The sequence below is a fragment of the Ambystoma mexicanum genome, chromosome 6p (assembly GCF_040938575.1).
Source record: "Ambystoma mexicanum isolate Mex_15411 chromosome 6p, UKY_AmexF1_1, whole genome shotgun sequence".
Taxonomy (NCBI): domain Eukaryota; kingdom Metazoa; phylum Chordata; class Amphibia; order Caudata; family Ambystomatidae; genus Ambystoma; species Ambystoma mexicanum.
The window spans coordinates 1,253,399,029-1,253,411,559 of record NC_090935.1 but is presented as its reverse complement, the minus strand read 5'-3'; the positions used below and the strand labels follow the sequence as shown (position 1 = coordinate 1,253,411,559).

Below are 12,531 nucleotides of genomic sequence, written 5' to 3'. Positions count from 1 at the left end.
CTATCCTTCTTATGCGCAGGGCAGCTTCTCACTGCATCTGTAGGGGCAGGGTATGCAGCGGCTCCAGCAGCTCCTGAATATACCCCGTCAGTACCCCCTACCACTTCTCCAGACAGTGAAGAGGGGTTCTTCGAGAGGTTCCTCAGGCTCATGAAGTCACCTCGGATGGGGGTTACGCTCAAGGACGCCATCAGTGAAGTCATCCCTACGATGCTAGTGGCACCACAAGCACCTCTGCCGGCGCCACGGCCCCGGCGCAGCTGCTGCCTCTGGTCTCCCTGCCGATTCCTCGGGTGGCTCTGCACCAGCCTCCGCCTCCGCCCTCGGTCACTGTACCCCAGCCTCAGGCTCCAGCTACGCCTCCACGTCCACAGGATCCTCCTGATCCACAGGATACGGATGAGGGGGAGGATCCGGACACGCCATCGTCAGCTAGGGCCTTCCACAAACGTCTTGCAGGGCTGGCGGAGTACCTGGGCCTACCCCAACCCGAGGTTGAGCAGCCGGCAGAGGGGGTTCTGGCTGAAGTCCTCACGCGCCAAGAAGGGTTGGCTCAAGCCCCACTCGGTCCAGCCGGTCAACCGATGCCTGGACGCCAAGTACAGGCAGATGGAGGGGGGATACTCTCTTGCTGTCGGCCCATCCTCAGCCACACTCATCGGTGATAGCTGCGGCATCACTATACTCCAAGCCTCAGTTGTCCTCAGCCTCCTCCTCTGCGGCGCTGCTAGGCAAGGAGGAGAAGATCTTGGAGGTGTACGGCAAGAAACTCTATTACAATGCTTCCTTGCATCTTCGTCAGGCCAATGCTGACGCCATGCTGGTGGCCACTAACCAAAAGTTATGGCGGGAAATCGCAGACTTCCTACCGGAACTCCCTACGCAGAGCGTTTTAATGCGGGGCTGGTTTAGGCCAATCTGGTGGCGCAGGACCTCATAGAATCCACTGTGGCCCATATTGACACCTCTGGCTGGGCCATCTGTATCGCCACGGACATGAGAAGGACAGCCTGGCTCCGGGCAACGAATTTCAACCCGGACGTCCAGGAACGCATATTAGATCTACCATTTGAGGGGGGGGTGCCTCTTCCACTCCACCACAGACGAAGAGCTCCACCACAGACGAAGAAAAACAGCTCACAAACGGCCAAGTCTTTATCTATCTTGACAAAGACCACGGCCAAGTCGTACACCCAGTCACAGTAGGGGGCGTACGTATGGAGGGTTCCGTGGCTTCCGGGAATGGAGATCCATGCAGACGGACCGCTTGCCGTCTCAGAACCGGTGCAAACAAGAAAAATGGGGGGTATGGGCTTTTTCCAGTCCCCCTCCTCCCCGACAGCTTCCTAGGGAAAGAAGGCATGACACGTCCCTTCAGGTCCACGTGTCTCCAGTGGGGGGCAGGCTTACTCTCCATGCACATTTCTCGCACCAGAATTTCGTGCACCCCTGTAACCTCTCCGTAGTATCCACGGGGTACTGCCTCCCTATCCCAGCCTCTCCTCCCCTCCACTCCCACAGGTTGGGACTGCAACTCTTTTGGTGGAGATCCAGTTGCTCGTAGAGAGCCAGGCAGTGGAGGAAGTCCCAGCCTCCCAGCGAAGCTTGGGCTTTTACTCCAGGATTTTCGCCATTCAGAAGAAGAACCAGGCGGGCCCGAGAGCTGTGCTGGACCTTTCCACCCTCAACCTTTCCTTACCCCTACAAAAATTCAAGATGGTTACGCCAGCTTTCATAATGAAGACATTGTGCAAGGGGAGACTGGATGTGCTTCCTGGATCTGAAGGACACTTGTCTACACGTCCCGATTTGGCAGCCCCATCGTTCTTTCCTATGGTTCAGGATAATGAGCTACCATTTTCGATACAAGGTCCTTCCTTTTGGCCTCAGGGTCTTTACCAGGCTAATGAATACGGTGGATGCCCTCCTGAGAGTGCAGGGCCTCCACATCTACCCATACCTTGACGAGTGGCTCGTCAGGTCTACATCTCCGAAGCGGTTCACCACTCTTCCCATGCCCTTATGAACACACTGCACAACCTGGGCTTCTCGCTCAATCTTAAGAAGTCGCAGCTGCACCCCACGCAGACTTTGACTTTCTTGGGCCTTATCTTTGACACATGCTCCGAGAAGGTATTTCCATCGGAGGACAAGATCCAGGCCATCAAGAGGTTCCACCGGCCACTTCCTCTGCAGAGAGTTGACCTCGGCATGGTGGTACCAGCATCGCCTGGGTTTCTTTTTGGCAGTCCTTTTAGCCGTTCCACACACAAGATAGAGGATGAGGAGGATTTCGCTGCCTCTTGGAACCAGGAGCGGGGCTCCCAATCCGAGATGATCAACGTTCCTCCATCTCTCCACCCGGACCTCACATGGTGGTACTGTGGCTGCAACCTACGGACGGGCAAGCCCTTTCGGCCACCCTCCCCACTAGCCACCATCACCACAGACTCCCTGCTCGAGGGCTGGGGAGCCACCTTGCACTATCTCTCAGTCCACGGCACCTGGACTCGACAGGAGCAGGAATACCACATCAATTGGTTAGAGCTGAACGACATCTGGCTAGCGCTCAGAGCATTCCTACCGCTTCTCAGGGGCAAAGTTGTCCTCATCCAGACAGATAACTCGGCCAGCATGCACTACGTCAACAAGCAGGGAGGCACTAGATCCTCTCCTCTGTGCAGACTGGCAATCAGCATGTGGGAGTGGGCCCTGGAAAACGACATTACCTCACGGCAGTCCACCTTCCGGGGTAAGCCACCCAGGAGGCGGACAGGCTCAGCAGGTTGAAAGCGGACAATTACGAGTGGCAGCTAAATGACCTCGTCATTCAGGAGATCGTCAGCAGGTGGGGTCATCCCCAGGTCGATCTCTTTGCCACCTGGCACAACAAGAAGTGCTCTCAGCTTGCCTCCTGGCAGGGACAGGGCCCCGGATCCCTGGACGACGCATTTCAGCTTCAGTACGCCTTCCCGCCCACTCTGCCGATTCACAGATTGATTCGCAAGATCAAGGAGTCTCGCCAACTCAACATCATCCTAATTGCTCCATGGTGGCCGGCCAGGCCATGGTGTTGGAGCTGCTCGGCCTCTCTGAGATGCCTCTGATTCACCTCCTGATGGGCCCAGTACATCTTCTGGCACAGCAGGAGGCCATGGTCATCCACCCGCACCACAGAAACTAGCCCTCACAGCGTGGTACCTGAGCAGGTAACGCTGCGGCACCTCAGCCTCTCACAGGCTAATCTGGAAATCCTACAGGGCGCAAGGAGCAAGGCTACCAGGGCCCAGTATAAAAGTAAATGGACCAGATTCTGCCACTGGCAGACTCCAAGGAAATTGACCCCCTGGTATGTACTTTGGACGACGTTCTCTCCTTCTCGGTGCACCTCGCCCACTCTGGAGGGCAGGTGGACACCTGCCGTACATACCTTGCAGCCATCAGGGCTTACAGGAACTCGGAGGAGGGGGGAGGGATCTTCTCCTCCTCCAATCCTATCATCAAGAAATCAAGAAACATTCGATAGGGCTTGCAGGGCTCTACCCTCCTGTCAAGAGGCGGCACCCCGTGTGGGACCTCAACATAGTCTTGGTCGCACTGGCGCACAAACCATTTGAGTCAATGACGTCCGCGGACATCTGGCTGGTCACCATCAAGATGGCCTTACTATTTGGCCTCACCTCGGCTCGTAGAGTCAGCGAAATACAGGTGCTGGTCGCCTTGGAGCCATATACCACCTTTCACATGGATGAAGTAGTCCTGCGGACATACCCAGTATTTCTGCCCAAGGTGCCGTCTGCTTTCCACCTGAACGAGGAAATAGTCCTTGCTGCGTTCTTTGCCGACCCCAAGGACGAAGCACATAGAGTGCTGTACTGCCTGGATGTCAGGCATGCCCTGAAATTTTACTTGGAAAGGACCGAGGGCTTCCGCAAATCGGGCGCCCTGTTTGTCACTTTCGGGGGCTCACGACCAGGATATCAGGCATCCATGGCCTCCATATCCCATGCGGCCATAAAGGGAGTGTATGTGGGCCAGCAGAAGCCGCTTCCGGCCAACATGCACGCCCACACAGTCAAGGCCAAGGCAACGGCCCAAAGGCTATCGTATTCCAGCGCCATGTCCCCTGGCAAGTCATAAGCAGGGCGGCCACTTGGGCCACTCCTCAGCTTTCTGCAAGCATTACTGTTTGGATGCCGGCTCTAGATCTGATGAGGCTTTCGGACAGGCAGTTCTCAGGAACCTTTTTGCTTAAGGAGGGTCTCCTCTCCACCCTGGGGCTACCTTCAGTTGTAATCGCCCATGCAGTATGGAGGAAAGGGGACGGGACATAAGAGTAATTATAAGTTACTCACCATAGTGACTAACGTACTCTTAGTCCCCTTTCCTTCATACGTCCCACCAACCTCCCCCCTAATAATACTGGTGTCATTAGGCAATGTTAAATATATTGTCGATGCGTCAATGGGGACTGAGGTATGGCGGCGGAGTCGGGGCAGCGCATGCTCCCTGGGCCACATCCCCACACGCCCCTAAATTTAAAAGGGAAGAGGGTTTTTTTCTGGTGAAAAGGGTTCTGTCTCCTGTCCCTTGGAAGGGACGCCCATGCAGTATGGAGGAAAGTCAATCACTCACTCACATTCAAACTGCCACATTTGCACCACACTTGCAGTCTCTACACACGCCTTTGGCTACACGAGTCAGCTGGCCGCTAGGTCAATCTTTTGCTAAGTTAAGCCCAACTCCTCCAACATTGGCCCCTTTCTAGATGGACTTTCCGCAGCAATTCTTCATTAGGACCCTTGGCCGCGCCCCCTTTCCAGGCTCCATTTCCTTCCACCCAGCCATGTGGTCACTCTGGTGGTTTGTTCTCTGCTCTCTCCTGTATTCAATAAGTGAAAATCCATAAGGTTTTGAGGGGGTTCCCTGTTCTCTAATAGGGCTGGTCACTCTCTGCTGCTCCCTTGCAATATGCCTGGGGTGTCTGTAGTGGGTTTTTGTTCGCCCGTTCGGCTCCAGAATGGAGATACATTTGGATAACCTGTCCTTTTCTCCTGTTTCAGGCTGGCTCTTGGCTGTTGGGCCCAGGTGCATTGTGGTAAATGTAGATTTCGCCATGGTGCCACCTCCTGAGAACCATTATCCATCTCAAGGGTCTGGTGCATGTTGGTATTTGAAGTCTATTGGAACCACCTGAAAATAGAGAGACCTAGCCAGGAAAGAGGCTGATAAGTATTGAGTCTGGGAAAAGGTACCAATATACATGAAATTCACTGTGCAGATCATGGAGGTGGGGACATGGCTCCCCCTTAGCTACTCATGCCCCCTCTGTGACACTTGGCCCCCATGACAGGTTTAAACCCATGACCCTGTCACAACACGCGCACACACACTGCCCGATGTGTAAGTCCCCAGTAGTCACAGATTCCAGTGCTTTAGCAAAATCTATTTGCAACGCTACTTTAAATACATAAACCAATTTCCAGTGCCCCAGTAAAAAATCGCAGTGTCCACTTTCCATTGCCCCAGTAATTACACACATACACATGCTAGGATGAAGAGTCTGAGAGCAACGGGCTGTGCTGCCGCTGCCTGAATGCTCATTGGGGTGTGTTTGGTGCTGGGGAGGAGAAGCGGGCAAAAGACACTTCCCTACGTTCTGGCAGCAGTCTTCACTGGATGCCTTGGCTCATGCTCATGCCTATTGTAATAAAATGTACATAATCACTAAGTGGTATTTTTCAGATCTGCTTGGTCAAATTGTTCACCAATTTGTCTAAATGGATGCTTATGATATAACCTCAGAAATGAAAAAAAGTAATGTAATCTCATTTGATTTTTGTAAAATAGATTTTATTCAAATATGTAATCATTTTCCTTGTATTCTCAATATAAAATAATGTAATATTCATAATTACAGTTGGGACAGCTTTTTTTTTTTAGTGGTCTTACTCAATGTAATTTATGTCTTAGCTTATTCTTGCGCAAGATGACCTGACTACTGTCTTGAGGACTATAAATGAGAATTTAGGAGACACTGGTGATGTCGCTCCTTCTAGTATATCGGAGCACATGGGTACTGGCGGGTCCAGTAATGATGCAAGTGGAGCTTCCCCACCTTCTGCAGGTATGTTTTTAAGCTTACTTCTTTACTCAACAATAATGTTGTCACAAAAGGTATGAAGTATATTTTTGTCACCACCTGCTGACCACCAAATACTACTTTGAATAATGAACATTTCTTGTAGGCACATTCTTCAGTACCTTTTACTGTGTAGTTGTTTCTTCAGAAGCAAGATTTTGAATACTCACTACTAAATCCATGTTAGTAGGGCATTTTCCCCTGCTCACTGACTTAGATAGTGAGACATAATGAGCATGTTATGGCACTTATTTATGATTGTAAACTCACTCTGATACTCCTTATTGAAACTGCAGCTAGGTAGAGTTATCTTAATACACTCTTTATCCTAGCAGCTTGTTGAGACGTTCAGGGAGATCGATTAGTTCAGTAGAATTGTTTCTTCTACTGATTTACTTCTTAACCGTGTATGCAGTGTATGCAGTGCTCCAGATAAGATTTGAAAGTGGCAATATTTTACTCCCTATTTTTTTAAAGTTGGGAGTAAAAATCTTTTTTAGGGAGTACAAATGTAAGTCCAGTTCTCAATGAGAGTATTTTATCATTGAGTAAAAATATGTTTTAACTGAAAAACAGAAATGTTTTTGTAATATTTATTTCTTTGCACCTAGTTATGCATGCACAATAAATGATATATGTTTACTTCTTACAATCAGGCAGTTAGAATAGTAGTTTCATCCTGTGGTACTACGTGCACTACTGGTCCAAACATATCTATGGAGTTGTGAGGGTGAAAGCAGTGGCGCAAGATTCTACGTGTCTTTTTCCTATTTTTTGTTGGGAGTATTTGTACTCCCTTTTGCTTCTACCTGTGCCATGGGCAAGTACACGTTTGGTCTGTGAATTGTGATCTCTGGAGCAGCAGGAAACTTGCTGACCTCAGAGATGAAGGAAGGCTTCAACACTCTGGTAGTTGATGAAAAATAGGCTCTGTGCCATAAATTACAAACGTGACAAGGTCATTTGTGTGGGACATGCTGTGGGCACTGGCTTGGTCCTGCAGCAACGCACGTAGATAAGGACCTCAGTAGTCGCTGCCAATGCCCCATCAAATGTTCTGGGTATGACATTTGGTGGCAACAGCCTGTTTGGGGGAAAAAGGCTGATGAATCTTTGCAAATGATCCGGGCCTCCCATGCCACAGCCACGTCCTTAGGAGTTGTTGATCAGCAGCCTTCTACCTCTGCTCTGAGGGGTCATGCTTTTTGGCCTTTCATCTCTTTTGCCCACCTTGTCAGGGGTCAGGCACCCTATGACAAGCAGCCAGAGTGTCGGCTACCCCACCACGGTGGGCCTAAAGGATCACAGAGAGGATGTATTTCTTTTAACAACTTTATTTAAACCGGTTACAATCATGGAGCAAATTTACATATTCTGCCATTCATAACAAAGTCCTAGACACGTAAATAAATCATAATCGTATAAACCTACCTGGAATTTCCCCCTCCCCTCCCCCAGAACCCTATCCCCTTCCCCCCACCCGCTCCCCCGGGGCCATGGAGCAAAGTCGATGATAACCACATAAAAACAGTTTCTGCAGTTGTGTCTTGTGGGTTAATGCTGGAAAGTATTGGTCATATTCCAGGATCTGGGCCCAAATGTCTGTAAAACGGTGCAACATGCCCTCCCTGCCTGCAGTAACTTTCTCTGCCACCAGGATGCCCCCGTTCCTGATCCACCACATGGAAACCGAAGCACCCCCAGGGGACTTCCACGTGTGGGAAATCATGATTCTTGCTGCCAACAAGAGTTGGGTAATTAGCCTGGCCAACATTTCTGACCTCGGATAGATTCCCTGGACCAGGTGTACCCAGCAAAATATCTTCAGGTCTCAGTGGGAATCTTTTGCGGTTGATGTTTTCAATGAGGGTAAGCACCTCCTGCTAAAAAGTGTGAACTAAGGGTCAGTCCAACCACACATGGAGATATATGCACTGCGTTCCACATTTCCGCCAACACTTTGGGTCCAACGAGTTCTTAATATGATGTAGGTGCACTGGGGGATAGTCGCAACGGTGCATAAGTTTGCGGGCACATTCATTATTTGTCATGTATCTTTATAAGGAACAGTTTCTTGTCCAAAGATTGTTCCTCAACCAGGTGGGCGAGATCCTTTTCTCATTTGGACATGTACTTAGGTTTGCTGGAGAGCATGTCATCCTGCAAAAGCCTGTATAGCCGGGAAATGCGTCTCCCTGTTAACTCCTCATGTAAGGTGCGTTCAATAGGACGAGGTTGCGTGTGGCCACTTTCCTGATCAGTGGGTGCGTGATCCAATGGTGAAGTTGGGCATAAGAAAATCTATCCCTCTCAGTCAGCTGAAACACCCCTTTACAGTCTTCAAAGGTATGTGGCCGAACATCCACAAACAAGTGTGACAGAAATTGTAGACCCCCACATGTCCAATTCCCAAACTCTTTTGGCTGCATGCTTGGGGTAAAGGAGGGGTTGTGGAAAATCGTAGTATATGGGCCCATACCCCTAGGGATCCCTTTAGCTTCATTACCCGGTCCCGTATTTTTTTTGTAAGTTCCGTAGAGGATAGCTGAGTCGGCCAGTGTTTACAGGCTAACTGGGGGGGGGGAATGTACGGCCAGGAACGGAGGGGGAGCGGCAATTTTTGGACTGTTCGATGTCAACCCATCTAGGGGGGCCTTAGGATTGAGCCAAGCTCGAAAGTGCGATATATGCGCTGCTGCGTAATATTTACGCAAATCGGCGACCCCCAACCGGGCACTGCCCATCATTACCTTCTTGGGTATACTGACTTTCTTCCCCACCATGTAAACCAACATAATTTTCATTGCAACCGGGAGAGGGTTTTCTGCGGAATGTCCACTGTTAAAGTCGCACAATAATAAAGAAACAGGAGGAGGAGATTCATTTTACTGGCCCCCATCAATGAAATCTCTTGGGATGACCACCTTTCCAAGTCCGCTTCCAGTTCTTTGAAGAGGGGCAGGAAATTAGCCACATGTAATTCCCCTGGAACAGCTGTAATACGGGCCCACAGGTATTCTATAGACTTCCTGTTCCATTTGACGTCGCAGGATGATTGAAGGGCGAGTACTTCTTTTGTAGTGAGCCCCACCACTTGCGTCGCAGATTTGCTGAAGTTAATCTCAAACCCTACTAACCACCCAAAAGGGTTTAGTTCTAGAAGAGAATGTCGTAGGGAAGACTGGATGTTTAGTCAAGGTGAGCAACACATTGCATAGAGGGCTACCTTTATGCTGTGCTTGGCCTATATGAATTCCTTCAATAAGGGGGTTATTGCGTATCCGGTGAGCGAGAGGTTCTATCAACACAAACAATGGAAGAGATAGGGGATATCCCTGTCTGGTACCGCACATCAGTGGCATGGGAGCTGTTTGTCCTGGATTAACCCGCAACAACGTTTTGGGAGCACTATAGTTGGCCAACACGCAGAGCGAATGCGTTACTGCCACTGCTGGTCTTTTCCCTTTTGTAATGGCTTGGCAGGCGAAGAACGATGGTCTGGAGGGTTGCCCAAAGCAATGCCAGAAGTTAGGATTTATTCCAAACTTTCCAGCAATCACCTCTTTTGTTTTGCAACAGCCTTCACTGACAAGCCACTGTGAGTTGGACTTCATCCATTTAACTCCACTAGGAGATGTTAAGACGGATTTCTGCACTCTGACCTGGTGGGCAGAGGTTTAGAAGGCCAGCCTAGTTTCCTGGAACAGGGTAACCTTCTGGACAAGCCAGACCAATCAAGGTAGCATTGGCGGCAGTCAAGACTAGGTCTCAGGAGGGGTGAGGGTGACTGAAAGACCTCAATGAGCACACAGAGTAAAGGACACTTACAAATCACTCCCAGTCAGGTGTATAAATATAAAAAATACAAATACATGTATTTGAAGGCTTTTGAAGTTCAACACACTAATTATCAGAGTAACACTTTTAAACCAACACAATCCTACTAGAATACATATATACAAGACCAGGTGGCCAAAAGGGTTAATGCACAAAATGGGTCCACAACCTAGAAAGGGAAGGAAGCAGGTAGTGCAAATATTCTTTAGGTAATTCTGCAGAAATCACTGTCCTAACTGAGAGGCAGTCCAATCCCTAAGATGAGGGGAGCCTATTGCTCAAATGTACATGCAATGCTAGTGCACGCGGTAGTGCAGATGGATGAAACGAGGTCTTTTGTATGGTCTGTAGCAGCTCAGAAAGGCAGGCGAGATGATGCAGAATAAGTTCCCACTATTTGAGGAGGGTCTCCCCAACAGGGCAGAGACGGTTTCAAGAATTGGGAATAGTTTGCTAGTTCGCACTAGCAGTGGAAAGGAGAGGGGCCACTTGTGCATAAAAATGGATGGATGTGCTAGGGGTCACCGGTCAGAGTTGCAATTATTCACCGACCCCCGGTCCACTCTTGACCAAACTTTAGCCGTCGAGTCCACTTTCGTTGCAGCTTCAAATGCGGCAGTCTCACGGCTCTGTGGCTTTCAGCGACGAAGTTACAGCGTTGATTCCCAAACGTGACAGTGGCGATTTCTCCGCTCCTGGTGCATGGATCAGGCCACTTGCACTGTAGCAGGTTTCAGGGGCAAGAGGGGCACAGAAGCAGCACACCTGCAAAGTTCGTCACCATGGCTGGGCAACACGGTAACCGCGTTTACTCCAGAACAGGCTCTCGCTCGTTACTCCAGACCTGGGAACGCCAAGTGTACAAAATTCGGTGCGAGAGTGCCATGAACACAGAGCAAGCGATGTACGAAGTTTCAAGGGTCTCCTTGAAACAGAGGCGGTATCAGGGCAAAGGTCCTGCGCAAGGCAAAGGTCCTGCGCAAGCTGGTCAGCCCACCGGTTGTCCCAGGGTCATTTCCGAGAAGGCTTACTTGCAGGGTTTGATGAAGGTGCCGAGAATAGTTGGTCCCACTATTCCAGTGGGTCAAAGCGTCTTCGCAGACCTTCTAGTTTCATCAGATGCAGAGGGGTCCAGCAGGACGACGGCAGGCACAGGGTGCCAAACCTTCCAGCGGGTTACCAGTGGTTCCTCGACTCGGCTTCTTAGTTTCAGGATACTTGATGTTATCCTTCGTTCAGTGAGAACTCCAGAGATCGACATGGTATGGGTGTATGGAGCCTTCTCATATCCCAAATCTCCTTCGCGCCAAAACAAAGAGGACCCAGTGGGAGATCTGCTCGCGTACAGGCATATCATGGACCAAAGTGGTCCGAGGCATTCAATTCACACCAGACTCTCTGGCTGTCTATTGGAACTAGACAGTCCAGCCCACATCCTGAAGGCACACACACAAGGCATGCAGAAGCCCGCAAAAGCTTGGCGTTTCGATGGAGATCGCATACCAAAATAAGGGCTGACCGGGTCGGCTTGACCTGTGGAAGGTGAAGGGGCAAGATGGACAAAGGACAGGGCGAAGAACCTTGTGGCATGGCCATTTTGGAGCCAGGCCACCTCTTTGTGCCAAACGCGGTAAACATGGTTTACCTGGCAGGAAGGAGTTAAAAATACATAGAAATGTAAGCTGCAACCATCCCTGTCCAAGGCACACCTGCACTTCTCCTAAAAAAATCCTTCGAGAGTATCTAGGGCCTTTAGAAATGACAGGAAGATCCAAGTGCACTATACTGGAAGGTACATTGTGTACTTGCAACATGTTGCAGAAAAGTTGCAACATTGACAAGGACTAAGGGAAACAAAGTCGCCCAGTACTGACTGTGTTTAAGGTCATGTCAGTTTCCCCATAAGAAAGTGAGCGAAAAGCCCAGGGGAGTGCAGCAGAAGGCTGTGCCTAACATCAGCAACACGTTGGAGGGTTCACAACTGGAGAGAAAATTACACATGAAATGGAAATCTTTCCTAAAAGGAGAAAGTTGTCCTTTTTATTCGAGGAGTTGGCACCACATGACATGCAATTTTTTGGCCTAATAAGTGATCACTCCTATCTTTTTTCAATGTACTCCTCTCTCTCAGATTATCCATCTTCCTGTCTTTTTCACTCTGCCTCCCCTTCTGAGACAGAGGAACGATTCCATCAGCTGTACCAGGTGTGGGCCTCCAGCTTCTGTACCCGGTGTGGGCCCTCAGCTACTGCATCTCTCGGAGGAAGAACATCAGGAAAGATGACCAGCTTTTTGTGGGTAATGCTGGTTCCTGCGCTGGCAGGGCTGTTAACATGCACTGTCACGGTGGATCATCCTCCATCTCAGATCTGACTGAGGATGTGCCTGTTAGTCACAGAGCTTATTCTACCAGAGCCCTGAAAAGGGGCGTCCCTATTCTTGGACATCTGCCAAGCGGCAACGTGGGCCTTTCTGCACACGTTTGAAAAGCATTATTGCTTTTATTCCCTTCAGGTCAGGATGCCCATTTCAACAGGATGGGCCTCCAGTGT

At 50.0% G+C, this 12,531-nt stretch overlaps 1 protein-coding gene across 5 annotated transcripts in view; it reads left to right on the top strand.

The window, feature by feature from the left end:
• Window positions 1-12,531, top strand: part of VPS13A (vacuolar protein sorting 13 homolog A) — a 2,994,934-nt gene that overhangs the window by 1,265,527 nt on the left and 1,716,876 nt on the right. For all 5 annotated transcript variants that reach the window (XR_011280366.1, XR_011280367.1, XM_069625905.1 and 2 more), the window contains one exon: window positions 5,974-6,127. Coding sequence is in view for 3 of the 5 variants with exons in the window: in XM_069625905.1 (XP_069482006.1) it covers window positions 5,974-6,127 (154 nt within the window). In the remaining 2 variants the exon portion in view is untranslated. The remainder of the gene's footprint in view (window positions 1-5,973; window positions 6,128-12,531) is intronic.